Source organism: Thermobia domestica, chromosome 17 (genome assembly GCF_964235325.1).
Source record: "Thermobia domestica chromosome 17, izTheDome1.hap1.1, whole genome shotgun sequence".
Classification (NCBI taxonomy): domain Eukaryota; kingdom Metazoa; phylum Arthropoda; class Insecta; order Zygentoma; family Lepismatidae; genus Thermobia; species Thermobia domestica.
In genome coordinates, this window is record NC_137470.1 from 16717238 (window position 1) to 16735535 (window position 18298).

At 37.7% G+C, this 18298-nt stretch overlaps 1 protein-coding gene across 3 annotated transcripts in view; it reads right to left on the reverse strand.

Moving 5' to 3' along the window:
- Window positions 1–18298, reverse strand: part of LOC145674564 (alpha-tubulin N-acetyltransferase 1-like) — a 152827-nt gene that overhangs the window by 120173 nt on the left and 14356 nt on the right. For all 3 annotated transcript variants that reach the window (XM_081744750.1, XM_081744751.1, XM_081744749.1), the window contains exon 3: window positions 16386–16557. In XM_081744750.1, coding sequence (XP_081600876.1) covers window positions 16386–16557 — 172 coding nt within the window. The remainder of the gene's footprint in view (window positions 1–16385; window positions 16558–18298) is intronic.

Below are 18298 nucleotides of genomic sequence, written 5' to 3' on the forward strand. Positions count from 1 at the left end.
AAAAGCTGATCATTTGGAATTTAACCAGATGATATTCTGAAGTTTTGCGAAGTTAGTTTCATGGATGAAAGCAAAAGTGGTCGCTTAGAGTTTCACATCCTTTACTGTCCGGCGGTGGTGTAGTCGTTCGAATTACATTAACCCTACGAGGTTTCCCATCACTTCCAGAAGAAAGATAGTTAACGAGAGAGATAGTTACCAGAAGAAGTTCCGCTACGTTAAAGGCGATATTCTGGATTCCTGCTACCATATACTAAATTTGCATGCAGGATTCTGCACAAACTATTCCAAACAGTTAAAAAAATAAACATATTATATATATATATATATATATATATATATATATATAACCAGTTGAGAATGCTCCAAGAGCATTGCCAGAACGAACAAAAAAGAAGAGATGGAGCGGAAAGGATAACTGATTGTTCCTACATCTAAATCTTTTTATCCGTACCTCCTGTTTCTCGCAAAAATTCGCAAAATATTATGACTTACAGTTCCAGAGATAATGGCTCCTTAAATCTCCCGAAATTCGAACTTTTTGGCCAATATCTGGGAACGGTGGCCAGTTGGCCAATCTCGGGAACCATAAGTTAGAGAGAGAGATGATATTGGTGTTAATCAATACCTCAGAGGATGGTGAACATTTTGGTAGCAAATACTAACTGGTGACCATTGGCCAAACCAGTGGCCAGTTGGACAATGGTTACCAAAATATTCACCATTCTCATAGGTATTGATTAACACCATCTCTGTAACTTATGGTTCCCGAGATATGGCTCCTTAAATCTCCGGAAACTGGTCATTTTTTGACCAATATCTCGGGAACGTTAAGAGTGACGCGAAAAATTCCATCACTTTCTCAGATAGTTTTTGATGCTCTATCGAATGGAGGGTTCAAATCCCTATGACTTACGGTTCCTGAGATATGGCTCCTTAAATCTCCCGAAATCGGAACTTTTTTTGGCCAATATATAGGGAATGTTAAGAGTGACGCTAAAAATTCCATCAGTTTCTCAGATAGTTTTTGATGCTCTATCGAATGGAGGGTTCAAATCCCTATGACTTACGGTTCCTGAGATATGGCTCCTTAAATCTATCGAAATCGGAACTTTTTTTGGTAAATATCTCGGGAATGTTAAGAGTGAAGCGAAAAATTCCATCACTTTCTCAGATAGTTTTTGATGCTCTATCGAATGGAGGGTTCAAATCCCTATGACTTACGGTTCCTGAGATATGGCTCCTTAAATCTCTCGAAATCGGAACTTTTTTTGGTAAATATCTCGGGAATGTTAAGAGTGAAGCGAAAAATTCCATCACTTTCTCAGATAGTTTTTGATGCTCTATCGAATGGAGGGTTCAAATCTCTATGACTTACGGTTCCTGAGATATGGCTCCTTAAATCTCCCGAAATCGGAACTTTTCTTGGCCAATATCTCGGGAATGTTAAGAGTGAAGCGAAAAATTCCATCACTTTCTCAGATAGTTTTTGATGCTCTATCGAATGGAGGGTTCAAATCTCTATGACTTACGGTTCCTGAGATATGGCTCCTTAAATCTCTCGAAATCGGAACTTTTTTTGGTAAATATCTCGGGAATGTTAAGAGTGAAGCGAAAAATTCCATCACTTTCTCAGATAGTTTTTGATGCTCTATCGAATGGAGGGTTCAAATCCCTATGACTTACGGTTCCTGAGATATGGCTCCTTAAATCTCTCGAAATCGGAACTTTTTTTGGTAAATATCTCGGGAATGTTAAGAGTGAAGCGAAAAATTCCATCACTTTCTCAGATAGTTTTTGATGCTCTATCGAATGGAGGGTTCAAATCTCTATGACTTACGGTTCCTGAGATATGGCTCCTTAAATCTCCCGAAATCGGAACTTTTCTTGGCCAATATCTCGGGAATGTTAAGAGTGAAGCGAAAAATTCCATCACTTTCTCAGATAGTTTTTGATGCTCTATCGAATGGAGGGTTCAAATCTCTATGACTTACGGTTCCTGAGATATGGCTCCTTAAATCTCTCGAAATCGGAACTTTTCTTGGCCAATATCTCGGGAATGTTAAGAGTGAAGCGAAAAATTCCATCACTTTCTCAGATAGTTTTTGATGCTCTATCGAATGGAGGGTTCAAATCTCTATGACTTACGGTTCCTGAGATATGGCTCCTTAAATCTCCCGAAATCGGAACTTTTTTTGGTAAATATATAGGGAATGTTAAGAGTGACGCGAAAAATTCCATCAGTTTCTCAGATAGTTTTTGATGCTCTATCGAATGGAGGGTTCAAATCCCTATGACTTACGGTTCCTGAGATATGGCTCCTTAAATCTCCCGAAATCGGAACTTTTTTTGGTAAATATATAGGGAATGTTAAGAGTGACGCGAAAAATTCCATCAGTTTCTCAGATAGTTTTTGATGCTCTATCGAATGGAGGGTTCAAATCTCTATGACTTACGGTTCCTGAGATATGGCTCCTTAAATCTCCCGAAATCGGAACTTTTTTTGGCCAATATATAGGGAATGTTAAGAGTGACGCGAAAAATTCCATCAGTTTCTCAGATAGTTTTTGATGCTCTATCGAATGGAGGGTTCAAATCCCTATGACTTACGGTTCCTGAGATATGGCTCCTTAAATCTCCCGAAATCGGAACTTTTTTTGGTAAATATATAGGGAATGTTAAGAGTGACGCGAAAAATTCCATCAGTTTCTCAGATAGTTTTTGATGCTCTATCGAATGGAGGGTTCAAATCTCTATGACTTACGGTTCCTGAGATATGGCTCCTTAAATCTCCCGAAATCGGAACTTTTTTTGGCCAATATATAGGGAATGTTAAGAGTGACGCGAAAAATTCCATCACTTTCTCAGATAGTTTTTGATGCTCTATCGAATGGAGGGTTCAAATCTCTATGACTTACGGTTCCTGAGATATGGCTCCTTAAATCTCCCGAAATCGGAACTTTTTTTGGTAAATATATAGGGAATGTTAAGAGTGACGCGAAAAATTCCATCAGTTTCTCAGATAGTTTTTGATGCTCTATCGAATGGAGGGTTCAAATCCCTATGACTTACGGTTCCTGAGATATGGCTCCTTAAATCTCCCGAAATCGGAACTTTTTTTGGTAAATATATAGGGAATGTTAAGAGTGACGCGAAAAATTCCATCAGTTTCTCAGATAGTTTTTGATGCTCTATCGAATGCAGGGTTCAAATCCCTATGACTTACGGTTCCTGAGATATGGCTCCTTAAATCTCCCGAAATCCGAACTTTTTTTGGGCCAATATATAGGGAACGGTAAGAGTGACGAGAAAAATTCCATCACTTTCTCAGATAGTTTTTGATGCTCTATCGAATGGAGGGTTCAAATCCCTATGACTTACGGTTCCTGAGATATGGCTCCTTAAATCTCCCGAAATCCGAACTTTTTTTGGTAAATATATAGGGAATGTTAAGAGTGACGCGAAAAATTCCATCAGTTTCTCAGATAGTTTTTGATGCTCTATCGAATGGAGGGTTCAAATCCCTATGACTTACGGTTCCTGAGATATGGCTCCTTAAATCTCTCGAAATCGGAACTTTTTTTGGCCAATATCTCGGGAATGTTAAGAGTGACGCGAAAAATTCCATCACTTTCTCAGATAGTTTTTGATGCTCTATCGAATGGAGGGTTCAAATCCCTATGACTTACGGTTCCTGAGATATGGCTCCTTAAATCTCCCGAAATCGGAACTTTTTTTGGTAAATATATAGGGAATGTTAAGAGTGACGCGAAAAATTCCATCAGTTTCTCAGATAGTTTTTGATGCTCTATCGAATGGAGGGTTCAAATCCCTATGACTTACGGTTCCTGAGATATGGCTCCTTAAATCTCTCGAAATCGGAACTTTTTTTGGCCAATATCTCGGGAATGTTAAGAGTGACGCGAAAAATTCCATCACTTTCTCAGATAGTTTTTGATGCTCTATCGAATGGAGGGTTCAAATCCCTATGACTTACGGTTCCTGAGATATGGCTCCTTAAATCTCCCGAAATCGGAACTTTTTTTGGTAAATATATAGGGAATGTTAAGAGTGACGCGAAAAATTCCATCACTTTCTCAGATAGATTTTGATGCTCTATCGAATGGAGGGTTCAAATCCCTATGACTTACGGTTCCTGAGATATGGCTCCTTAAATCTCTCGAAATCGGAACTTTTTTTGGCCAATATCTCGGGAATGTTAAGAGTGACGCGAAAAATTCCATCACTTTCTCAGATAGTTTTTGATGCTCTATCGAATGGAGGGTTCAAATCCCTATGACTTACGGTTCCTGAGATATGGCTCCTTAAATCTCCCGAAATCGGAACTTTTTTTGGTAAATATATAGGGAATGTTAAGAGTGACGCGAAAAATTCCATCAGTTTCTCAGATAGTTTTTGATGCTCTATCGAATGGAGGGTTCAAATCCCTATGACTTACGGTTCCTGAGATATGGCTCCTTAAATCTCTCGAAATCGGAACTTTTCTTGGCCAATATCTCGGGAATGTTAAGAGTGAAGCGAAAAATTCCATCACTTTCTCAGATAGTTTTTGATGCTCTATCGAATGGAGGGTTCAAATCTCTATGACTTACGGTTCCTGAGATATGGCTCCTTAAATCTCCCGAAATCGGAACTTTTTTTGGCCAATATATAGGGAATGTTAAGAGTGACGCGAAAAATTCCATCACTTTCTCAGATAGTTTTTGATGCTCTATCGAATGGAGGGTTCAAATCCCTATGACTTACGGTTCCTGAGATATGGCTCCTTAAATCTCTCGAAATCGGAACTTTTCTTGGCCAATATCTCGGGAATGTTAAGAGTGAAGCGAAAAATTCCATCACTTTCTCAGATAGTTTTTGATGCTCTATCGAATGGAGGGTTCAAATCTCTATGACTTACGGTTCCTGAGATATGGCTCCTTAAATCTCCCGAAATCGGAACTTTTTTTGGCCAATATATAGGGAATGTTAAGAGTGACGCGAAAAATTCCATCACTTTCTCAGATAGTTTTTGATGCTCTATCGAATGGAGGGCTCAAAATTGAAAAATTCACAAATTGCAGAGAATTCAGTATCAACGAACTTTGTAAGTTCGTTGATAAAGCGCAGTATTTATTGTATTATTATTATTATTATTAGTATTTCACTTCCTAAGTGTTAAAAATGTGTATGCAAGCGATGAGAATGTGATTAGTAGTGGAAGAAAACCTACGGAAAAATTAGGGGCCGCGGTGGCTCAGTGGTAGAGCGTTCACCTCTGGTGCATGGGGTCCCAGGTTCAAACCCTGTTCCCGCCAAGTGAACTTTGTGGTGGACAAACACCGTGTGCGTGGGTTTTCTCGGGGTTCTCCCGTTTCCTCTCATTTTCTTCATTCCACCATTTCATTCATTTGTCATAATCGCCGTCTCCTTTAGCCTAACCGGCATAAACGTGGGACGTAAAAGTTAAGGATTTCATTTCATTTTTTCGGAAAAATTATGACAAATTAGAAAACTAAGTGGATATATGTAATATGACGAGTAAAGTATGAGCACTTTGCCTGGGTATCAAGATTGATAACCTCAAAGAGCACATACAATACAATACAATACAATACAATAAGCTGAACATGATTGCCACCCGAAGGCTCTCGCGTTTCCTGACACTGTTCTAAATGCACGACCGAAAAGAGGCTACAGTGGAAATGCTTGAGCTCAGCAATGGTAATCAGTGTATTATGGATAAGGGAAGACTAATCATTACACCACTCTGCATACATTCTGATGTTTTCAAACGAATAACATTTTCTGAATTGGATTTTTGCACTGATTTCAAATATGTAATCAGTTTTTCTCTATCACGTCAGGTTTCTTGAGAATTCGACATCGTCAAAAATCAAGGTTTAGTGGAAAAAGTACTTATGTCTATGCGGAAAAAGTACTAGAAAACATGGATATATTCTAGTAATTGCTAGAAGATTGACAATTTTACTATGAGCAAGTTCTACGATGTATTGATATCTTTACAGTCAGATAAGATAACGGGATGATAAAACTATTCGCTGAAGTAATATGTTATTTTGTGTAAAATGAGTTACTGCCGCGGCAACTGTGTCAAGTATGAGTACTGACACTACTAGTGCATCTTCTGATAAATCATTTGACACTGAAGAAAAACCGGATATGACACATTCAGAAAGTGGTGAATTTATACCAGGTGACAGTGATAAACCACAACTATTTAAAAAGCAAGAACTAAATGACTTGATCCGTGATTTGTATCTGAAGACTCAAAGCGCAAAACTTACTTTTACCCGGGAACTACTTTCTCTTGGTATAGGCAAAGATAATATGAGCCTTTTTTATTGAACATGTACCAATGGTTTACTGCCGTGACGTAGCAAGACTTAGAGAATTGTTTGTTGTGACTTACAATGCTTTTTTTTTTTTTTAATCGATTCATTGAAATAAAGTTTGAAAGGCATCTTATTTCATAATGGTAATGTCCTTGGGTCTATTCCTGATGCACATTCTGTTCATATGAAAGAGACACATGAAATGTTAAGTGCTGGATTGTGTGAACTACAAAGAACACCAATGGCTTCTGTGTGTCGATTTTCAAGTTCCAGGCCTCCCGCTGGGACTTCAATCAGGCTACATCAAACATCCTTGTTATCTCTGCGAATGGGACAGTCGTGCTAAGGTTAACATTGGGTTACGAAAGAATGGCCATCCCAAAAATTTCTATCACCTAGCGTGAAGATTGTTAAACATGAACCATTCGCGGAGCGTTCAAAAATTTTACTCTATCCCCACCTTGAGAATACCATGACCAAAATGGAGAAAAGGACATGGCAAAGCTTCAGGAATGTTGTGAAAAATTTTCTGGGTAATACAAGAAGTCGTTATTACGAACATATTGTAGAAGAGTTGCTGCAAGATCTTTGAAATCTTGGGCGTAATATAAGTGTCAAACTACACTGTTTACATGCGCATTTAGAAAATTACCCACAATCTTGGTGTTTATAGTGAAGAACACGGTGAATGCTTTCATCAGGACTTAAAGGATATTGATAAGATATATCAAGATGATGGGACCATTAATATGATAGCCGACTAAGCCGACTATGCTTGCCGAAAAGGGAGAATACATGCGTTGTAACTCCTGGAAAATGGCAAAACGAACGAAATTGTTTCATAAGTAAGAGGATTTGTATGATTAATTGTACAATTAGAAACAATATTAAGTATAGGTTGGAGCTATCGTTTCTTGTACCTCCAACCTATACACAATATTGTTTCTGACCGTACATACTTGAGTCAACTATGGTTTTTGTTTGTATTTGTGCGTATTTAGTTACTTTTGTCATTTTGAAACCACTGTATGTACATGAAAACCATATATTATGTATTCTACATTATAATGCAGTTTGTACGTATTGATATAAACATACCTCAACATTTCTAGGAAAACATGACGTGATGGGGAAAATTGATGTTATATTTGTAATCAGTGCCACAAAATTATAAGAAAACTATACTCAAACCAAAATCATAGGAACTTTTGACTGAAAATGCAGAGCAGTGTTATGAACGAGTCCACGGTGTACAATTACAACTAAGAGACGAAAGTACAAAGCAAGGAATAGAAGCACTATAGATCACAAACTCACAGAAAGGCCAAAGATGTCATCGCGAGATAAGGTGCCGCTGAATGTCTTCCGTGATCCCAACTATCCTTTACTCTCCCCGCCTGGGAGCAATTGTATGTTAACCTGAAGAAGTGTAAACCTACAACTCTCTCTCTCTCCTGTAAAGTTCATGACTTTCCGTTGTCACTTTTCTATTAAAGGAGTGATATCTCTTCATCGACGAACTGGAAAGGCGTTGAATAGCGTCAACTGTGTGATCTATAAATATGTACAGTCTTGTTCAAAAAGTTGGTCAGCCAATTTACTTTCCTGACAACCGTACACACAATTCTAATATTTGAGAGCTAAATAAACATCTCGACTAGCCTAAGAAAATTGCTTGATTCAATTTCAACTGTAGGTAAGACTGCAAGACTCTTCAAAGACAGGTGAGTGCCTAGGTTTGTAGAACAATACAGGGTGGCCCAAAAGTAGGTATACAGTACCGTACTGATCAGCTCATTGTATTCTGTATCATTTCTTATTGTTATCCGTGTTTGTTTATTATTTATTCTTAACGCGTTTTTACCTACATCTTAAGCTCGGAAGAGCCGAAACAAATAAACCCATCAACTAGAATGTTATACTTGATCAATGCAAGGGTGTATACCTACTTTTGGGCCATCTTGTACTGTATAACTGTCGCCGAAATGTCATTACGGTTTCGTCCTAGGCGACAAAGCTCTCTCCAATTAGCAACCACTAGGATCGAGGGAATAAGGAGAGCGTTCTAGGACTATTCAGTTTAACTGACCCCCATAGTGGAGAGACTTACGTGTGCTGATACCCTAACACCGCTACACACAGATGACATCTGTTGGTAGCATTAAGATTGAATTCCCTGTGACCTTCATATAACAGATTTCGATTGCTGCAGCTTTTCTTTGGTATCTGTAGCACACTCGTGTCCAAAATTGTCGCATGTCTATAAATATGTAGTTGTAGGAATATAATTTGATAACGAATTCGCCCGGTATTTCTTATAATGTTAGTATATATATAATCGCAGACATATGTGGCAAATTTCATGCCAAAAGAACAGTAAATAAGAACAATATAACGAAAATAAAACTTTCTTATTCATTTAGCAACATTTTGTTTTGCTTATTCTAATTTTCGTATTTATAATTCTTTTCCTATGAAATTTACTACAAATATACATTTCTATTTCTCGATTATCCACATAGTAACAGTATTAAAAGTATCCTGCAAAATCATTATCAAATTATATTCTTACAAGATGACAGTTATAGATATGCGACAATCATTTTGGACATGAGTGTACATATTTTCTTCATAGCACTTTCCGAATAGGCGGGAATTCAATGAAATTTACGGAGTGCAAAATGTGTGACTGGACCACAAATTGAAAATGGGTCTCCGGATTTACTCGTCGATACACTTCTCAAGGTCTGTGCTCCAGCATCCATTAAATTCGTGTCTACATATAATACAATGAAAAAAAAAAAAAAAAAAAAAAAAGAAGTGATTACCTCTACTTATAAAAGCTCAAATTATTCCTTGATATATAATAGGTTTAGTCATAACTTCCGATGGAGCTAGGTAGAATCTATTGTGTGGAGAGTGCATTTACCCCGAGTCAGCGGTACAAATGAGTTTTTGCTTCCACTAGATAGATAGGGATTCAGTTCGTGTTCTGACAAATGTGTGTGGTGCACGTTACATTAAACTGTTGTTCCTAACCCCTAAATTGAAGAGTGAAAAAATGCATATTCGTCATATGATTCTTTGGGAATTTAAGTATACTAAAGAGCAAACCCGGTTTATCTCTTCGAATGTTAGTTCAGTTGCACGGACAACAGTAAAACTAAGCATTCATATATTATATATACAGGGTGTTAATGAACTATACCGACAAACTAAGAGGTGATTCTTCACATCAAAATAAGATAAAAAGTTCATATGGACCTATGGCGAAAAGTGAATAGTTTCAGAGCTAAGGCTGTCCAAAATCACGAAATAGCCAAATTTCCAGAGGTCCTATTTAGAATTACAGGAACTGTGGATGGTGGTTCTTAGCGTAAAGGAAGCCACGCATACACAATCCAAAAGTGCATATTTCATCAATTGTCAATAGGTGTAGAAGGTATTATCTACAGGATGTAATTCTCAGATATGTTTTCCATAGAGTTTTCAGATATACCCTGATTTCAAGAAGGGTCCAAAGTAGGCAGGAGGTAAACCTTGACAACACTGGACATCCAATGCTTCGGAGGGAAGTCGGGAATGTTAGGAACAGGCAGCTCCACGTTTGTGTTCGGAATAACGTGTGATGATATGTATTTCGTCACGGTAATTTCACATTTTCTTCACTTATAAGCGCGAAAGAAAACATCGTACCAAGCGTTTTCCCGAGTACAAAAAACAGTGTTGCTGACGATCCTTCCTCTCGGGATCTTGGGTTTTTGGGGTATTTTTTAGACTTTCAGTCAAGCAGCTACTGCATCGTCAGTATTCACCCTAGGATCATGGTTCATACCTCATTTTCTTCAAATGGTACCACTTGCATGCCCATACCATATACCAGGAGAGGGAAAAATGATGTCAAAAGGAAAATTGGGGGGGGGGATTTTCTTTTCACACTTTAGGCCCTTCTGGAACGGCCCTGTGTGAACGTAGAGATCTCAAAAAAAATCTGATAAATAGTACTTGGTAGACTGAATGTGTGTGCCAAATTTCAAGTTTCTATCTTTAACAGTAAGGGCGGGAGAAATGTTATCAAGAATCCCCACAATGCCCCAAATTACCGCAAAAGACCATGATCTCAGGTAAAAAATTTCCTGAGACATCTCTATTTACCCTAGGACTATAATCCGCCAATCATTTGTACTCTTAAACGTACTAGCCCTTTGTACTCTTAAACGACGAAAGTGTAAGAAGAGATTTGATTCCTTGCTCATGAACATCTCAAAATTCTGTCTGGAAAATTGTGTGATCAGATTATTTAATAACAAACTTGCGAAACAAATAAATAAAAAGGATAATATTAATCATAGTAATGAATAATGAGGCTTGTTTTGTAGTAGTTATATTAAAACTGGGTATTAATGAACAACATATTTTAATTTCATATAAGCCATTAAATGTATGTTATTACTCAAAAAGTGAAAGACAGTAAATACTATAAGCATATGCTACGACATTTGAAGAAATACGCAATTGCAATATTAATTGCTATTAAAACGCAATTCCTGTAGCTTTCATAACTCCATGGGAAAGACAAATACGTACTCACGCAGCGGTAAATATTGTATGGCACCATTTTTCTATGAACCAGTAATACATAGAAAATCTTTACATTTCCGAATGGAACTATATACATTAAGGGATCACTTCAAAAAACTAGGGGGGCAACTACCCCTTCTTGCCCACCTAATCACCGCCCCTGTCTCTAGGTAACTATTACTTTCTCACATTTACCGAATATTCCCTGAATATTCACGTATCCAAACCGACCTACTGCAAACACACTCCGAATACTTAATATTCAGTGTATATTCGAAGATGTTACTATATTACCTGGGATTACCATTCACGATTTGAAAACTAATTACTATATAATCTATTTGAATCAAACCGTTTCAAAGCATAATTCAATTAGTCTTTCGTTCCCGGTTCCGCAAACAGAACTGATTACAAATGTATTTCGGTTCTGTACTTGGAACCGCATCAACTTAACATTTTTATTTAGGTTCTGATACCAGAACACTGTGGTTTTCGGTTCTAGAAACATAACCAATATGCCAAAATGTATTTAGGTTCTGGGTAAAGCTTTTATTAAGATTCTGCTATCGGAACCCAAAATATTTTCAGTTCCGTTACCATTAACAATCCTGCCAGGGGGCTAATTTCAATGTACAATGTGCACTACATCCTCTGCAATTCTTTAAAAACCAGAATGGTGACCGTTCTCGTTTGCTCACAAATAACATTGAAAAGTGTTATTAGAGGTGCTGTCTTTGTCCTTCAGTATTTGACTGAGATGTACAAATTTTCTTTCATGCCGCTTAAACCATCTTTTCATTGACACGAACGAAATCAACGAAAGTAACGAATCTATCCTGGGCTGATATGTTTTGCAAAATCTGAAATGCACTATAATTTCGTCAATTCTATAACTCTTTTCATGATTTAGCATTTTATATCAATTATGACTTGTCATTAATTACATACTTCAATTTCACCCAAACCAAAATCTGGTGAGGGTACTGAAGCAAAGCTTAATTATAATATTTCAAATCGGAAACCAGAAATGGAATATTTATTTTCGCCCAGCCCAACCACAGAAGAGTTTTCCTTTTCATATTCATAATTCTATTTGTATGCCCAGTAAACTTACACATAATGAATACAGATCCTTTACTTGAAGTTGTTCTGAGGCATTGGGAAAATATATATCATTTCCTGAGTGCGAAATGGTGATGTTGGTACTAGCTATCTTATTTCAGTTTACTAATTTCACAAGATGATTTCGGTTTGCACTTTCATGACATCAACTTACAGCTAATTCTGGAAAGAGCGGCTTTATCAATTAAACAATATACCTGAAGTAACCCTCAACATTGAATTCCGACCAATTTTTGTTGCTTTCAAAGCATTTATTTCCAGTTAACGTTAGTATACCGTATTTGTGAAAATATAGGCCGCACCTAAACTTTTGACCCGAAATTATTGGAAAAGTAAATCTCGAATAGACTGCACTACTAAATTTACGAGAAAGTTGTGTGTTGCAGCTTTGGATGTGTTGAGTTGATTTTGAGTTTAACGTCCCGTTCAGCAGCGACGCTATATGAGACATGAACCTACTCATTAACGTGGAATCCGAACCACATGAGCTCCCGCCGGGAATCGAACCCGGTTCTCCCACGCCAAAGGCGCGTACGCTAACCGCTTAGCCAAGAAGAAGTTCGGCTTTGGATGTATCAATCATCCATTGAAAGCTAGTAAGACAATTCTATAGAAATTACATCATGAACAAAGCAACTTCGACGCCAGGAGGCAGTTTGCCACGTGAATGTGTGTGAGAATTGTGTCGTTGGATTTTGGCTGCTTGGCGGTCAAGATCGGAACTTATGAAAAGTTTCACAAATGGAATTTAGAATAATCTTTATGGGACTGAAGGTGGCCTTCTTTATGATAGTGACTGAGCAGCATTCTGGATTGTCCAGCGAGGGTGAAGAATCAGATGCTGGTGATGCTGAGATGGTGGAAGTGATTGTGCGTGATTTGGGTGGGTACAAACAAGCTGACGCAGTTTTGTTAAACAAGTTGCTTTTCTTTCTTCAAGAACAGGTACTGTATACAAATGCACCGTATACAGTATATACACTGTATGACAAAGATACGTATTCCTGTTGATTGAAGCATTAAGTGATCTCTCTCTCTCTCTCTCTCTCTCTCTCTCTCTCCCTCTCCCCCTCCAATGTAAAGTGGTACCGATACCCAACGAAGGTGGCAATTTTTGCGAACAAGGCAGGTTTTTCTGCTATTTTCTTCTTAAGTCTTTGATGGTTTACAAAAGTAACTGCAGTAACTTATAACTGAATTAATTTCAACCCAGAAAACACTTATACATGTCATTTTTAAATTGACGATTTATTATCAGAGGGGAAAAAATCTCGATTGTGGACGGCACAGTGATTTTTCAAGCCAATATTTAGGAAAAAAATGGGGCCTAAGATTCGCACAAATCCGGTATATTATACGTAGTAGACAGATACATAGTAGGAGCCAAATGTTGTTAGAAAAAATCACCAGTGAGTGATTTCATACATGCGTGAAGTGCAGATATTTTTACTTTTTCGGAAATGTCTGTAAGCGCAAACGAGAACGGTCAACATTGTGGTTTGCAACTATTATTTGCAGAGGACATTACTGTACATCATACCTTGGAATTATTTCCATGGCATGAATATAAGATACATCAAAAAATAACGGCATGAGTGTTAGTCTCATAGAAAGTTGCGCGATTTGCAGTCGTTTGTAACGTTATTTGTGTGCAAATGACAACGGTCACCATTCTGGTTTGAACTACATTATTTTACAACGTACGCCGGAACTAGCTCCCTCATATTCGCATAAGGTGCCTAAAAAGATTCGAAAATTAGTGACCGCTTCCCGTATATCCAATTATAAAATTTCCAACGTTCTTGCACTCTTGATTGTGATACGTTTTGTAATTACCATATAGTCTTTTTTTTTAATTTTCTTTGCCTCCAAACCTGAACGACTGCACCAAATTTTCGCATTAATTCAGAATTCTATTTTCCATCAAAAACCGTCACTATGTTCTCTCACGCTTCTACGCCTAAAGTGTCTGAGATCTGCAAAATGGCCAAAACTTTCAAGACTTCTTTTTCCCTTTTAGGGATCTCATCTCGCAACATTCCGTCTGACCTCCAGTCTACGGAGAAAGAACAATACTTACACAGAATTTCAAAATTCTAAGTTTAAAAGTTTGAGAGATTTAACGATAAGGGAATGCAACAATATTTCCTAACTATATATAAAACAACATGAACTGACAAAAAATAAAGGGGCATTTCCGGTTGACGTGGAAAGTTGAAATTTGGCATGATTGTAACTCTCAGGGATTAAATCACAGCAAAATTGTCAAAAGTGGACATTTTTTTTTTAATTTTCAGGGGGTCTAAAACTAGGGATGAAGCATTTCAGTATGTTATTTAAATGGGCCTTTCTTTTGACCTATAATCTCATGTTTTAGATACTTGGAATTGAAATAAAAACTTGAAATTCGGTATGCTTGTACGTTTTCGTTAGCACTACCTAAGTAAATCAATAAAAATAAAAATTTCCAACTTCAGAGTAGTTTTATGGAGAACTGAAAAATCTTTCCCATGTTATTTATATGGGACATTTCCTACACTCCAAAATGTTTGGGTACTTCCGACAAGATTAGAATGATGAAATTAGGCATGATAGTAGCCTTCCGGGGTAACCGACACGGAAATTGCCAAAAGTGAATATATTTTTAATTCTTAAGGGGTCTAAAGGAAACTGTAGAAATTCCCATGTTATTTAAATGGGCGCTTTCTTCGGATACAAAATCTTATCTTTTAGATATTCGAAATACGAAAAGAAACTTGAGATTCGGTACAATTGTGGATTCAAGAGGTGCAGATCGTAGGCCGAGCAAAGGCGGGGCGAAGCCCCCAGCTGAGAAAATTCAGGAAATATGAAGAGCAAATGCACGAAATTCACTGTTAATGCAAAGCGATACATAAAACAGATGCGAGGCCGTAAGCTGAGCAAATGCTGGAGGAAGGGGGGGTATAGGGGCGGAGGCCCTAGCTGGCGAAAGGCTAGTCTATATATCAAAATGCTACGAAGGTTCATATGTTTGTGGTCAATCCTTTCGACAGAGTTCTCGGGAAACATAGCCTCTAGAAGGATGCCATTTTCACTGATGGATTCCAAATTTTGCATAGATTGTTCAGTTCTAATTGAATATTAAAAAACATGGTCGTTATATGTTTATTACATTTTAGGGGTACACTGGAAGTGTTCAAATTTTAAAAGTAAAGTATCATATCCTACCAGTTACACATACCAATACCATACATTTGTATACAGGGGTTGTGTATCTCTCAGGCGTATGTTTTATGGCCAAATGAAAATGGAAAAACTAATGATAACCATTTCTCGAGTTTAAGATGAATATTGTTTGGAGTGTTTTGCCCAATGAACACCATCTATCACTGACATTATAACTGTGTAATGTATTTGCTTATTACATTCTGTATACAAGAAAAGAAAACACTGATCATACATGAATTAATAACTCCAACCGGAAGTAGGCTCAAATCTTGCTAACTGTGCGAGATATTGAAAAAAAAATCGAAAAGAAAATATCCCCTGTAAGATGTCCCTTGTCGATTTATATCAAGAAGTCCTTCACTTGTGTCTGTAAAGGGACATGTACAGATGTTGTGTGGAATGACAAGGAGATTCATGCACATATGTAAATGATACGCTGTGTAGAGAGCGCAGATTCAGCCAGTATTTATATATTTTTGAAACAATAGCAACATTAACCAAAAAGGAAAAAACTCTTAAAGTACTAATTTGCTCGCGCAACTTAAGAAAACTAACAAACTCAGGCTACTTTAACCGTTTAATGAAGCGTGTCTGCTGCTGCTTTAAATAAATAGGTATGGAGATCGTACTATTTATAGATGGCAGAACTATACCATTCATAGTTCCAAAAGATTACGGTACTAGACGCACTTCCAGAGTAGGATTTTTTTTTTATTTTTTTTTATTAACCACATTTGTAAACGTTCTCCCAATTCACAGTCATTTTCTATTGCATCTAAAGACGTGCTCCTCATTAAAGGGTATACATTTGAAAATTATTTTTGAGGCACTGCAAGGCAAAGGCCAGGTTTCTAAAGTCTGCCTGTGGGTAACAAACTTAAATGAATAGGTAACTTAATGTGATTGACTTTAGGGAACGGCTAGTAGAAAATTATCGTTCCAATTAATCTATTTTCATACTGAATAGTTACTTAAGCGTACTAGTTCCAAACTGAAGTTGTACTAGTAGCCATTATTCACATCCATTACTTCCTCAACCTGATGAACGCCACTGATTCTTAAATTCACGACATTTCAGTAATAACATGGGGAACTATTCATACAATAAGTACTTACTTTCAACATGTAATCGAACAGTTTTCGACCGCAACCCATACGCTGTTTGGACTCATGAACATAGAAATCAAGTACACACAGTGGAATCAATTCGTGATGATGATTTGCTCGATCGTAGACAAACAGCCTTTTCTTCCCCATTTTTAGCATTCCAACAACTGTGCCACCTCCTCTGAAATTACAAAAACAGGACATGAAAAAAGGAAACCAATCAAGATTACAGAGTTAGCTAACAGCTAATCTATTTTGAGCATATACCACTATATTCGAAATTTTGAATTATTATTAAATGTTTTAAACATATCGCCATTGTTGGTTGAAATACATCACTATCGCCCCTTATTCACTGAACCGAAATTGAACAATGATCTAAATGCTTTGGTGCACAGGGTCCCGGGTTAGAAATCCCAGTGAACTCTCAAAATTCTTGAATTTGTCTATTATCCCAAGCTAAAATGCAGATCTTGCATTGCGTGGCCGCAAACCGTTAGTGAATGGGACCTCAAGCATTACCCTATCGAACTGTGCCATCTGGCTGGTAGCAGCTCTCCATCAGCTGAAGCTCAGAAGGTATTATTTTTATTAATTTGCTGCTAAAATGTTCGTTCTTCGCGCGGAAAGAATAAGTTGGTGAAATCACTTGAACCTTCCCCCCCCCCCCACTCCTCCCGTTAAAATACGTATTTCAATGAAATTTGAATGACACACACACACACACACACACACACACACACACAAATGAGATTCTATTTTGAGCATAAAGTCTGAACCCCCTTATCCTCTCGGGATACGCCCTTTAAGCAAAGTGACAGGACAAACACCCAGCGTGAGGTAGGTACCATGTTCCAAGAGCAATTTCAAGCTGTTCAGCTGTTTTCGAAACCCTGAAAACTATGGATATGATACTAATCTCTGATATTTTACGTTTAACTTCTCATCTGTCGGGCCGATGGAGGCTTCACTTGGACTTAAACGGCACTGGAAGACTGCCTGGTGTGAACGAAGAAAACTCAGAAAAACGTGACTCAGTATGGCTGGCGTGAAAAAGCTCTTCGACTTTCCTGACCGAGTGTTCCCACCGGGAATCGAAGTCGTCAGCGCTCACACCAAAGGCGAGAGACTTAGCGACTACGGTACGCGGGGCCACTTCACTGTCTAAAGATGGAAGGGGTGCCTTATCCCCATAGTTAACTTCTTTTTTTCAGATTGTAAGTAATACGTGTACCAAGTTTAGTTGAAATTGCTTCGGGTGTTCCTGAGTTACGTTGGAACACACCTATCCATATAATGTGTATGTATGACCCTTAAAGCGGGAATTTTCAAAAACGCTGGGACAAACATCGTTGTAGATTCATTTCCAGATATATGTAGTTTAAAAGAAGAAAATGCATATTAGCTTAAGCAAAGGTCACAGACCACATGTGTGACATTTTCTGTTTGTCATGTGTAAGACGGAAGAGGGACTGGGAACTTGTGCTGTTAAATTATTCGAGTACTATTGAGAAAAACCCTCATCTAGAAGGACTGATATATAAGGCCAGACCTCTCAGTGCCGTAAATTGTGCGTGTGTGTGTTTGGAAGGGGGGAAGACTATCTCGCCATTTAAATTCTACGCCGTTCAAGAACGCTCCACTTCGAGATAAAATATTCTTACTCCTTCTGATATGATAAGAACATGAACGTATAAATAAACCATGGAATAGTTTTACATGATAAAAAAAAGACGTGGGCTTATTTCAGTAAAATGTATGCTGTTACTGATCCAGAAATAATATATATTTCTTAAGGCTTTAGCTTGTGTTACATTTTAACACACATACTAACAATTCAATTTGTGAAAAAAGGACTGACTACACCATTTTCAGAAGAAGTGAAATAATTTAAGGTGCTGCTGCTGACCCATCGTCAGAAC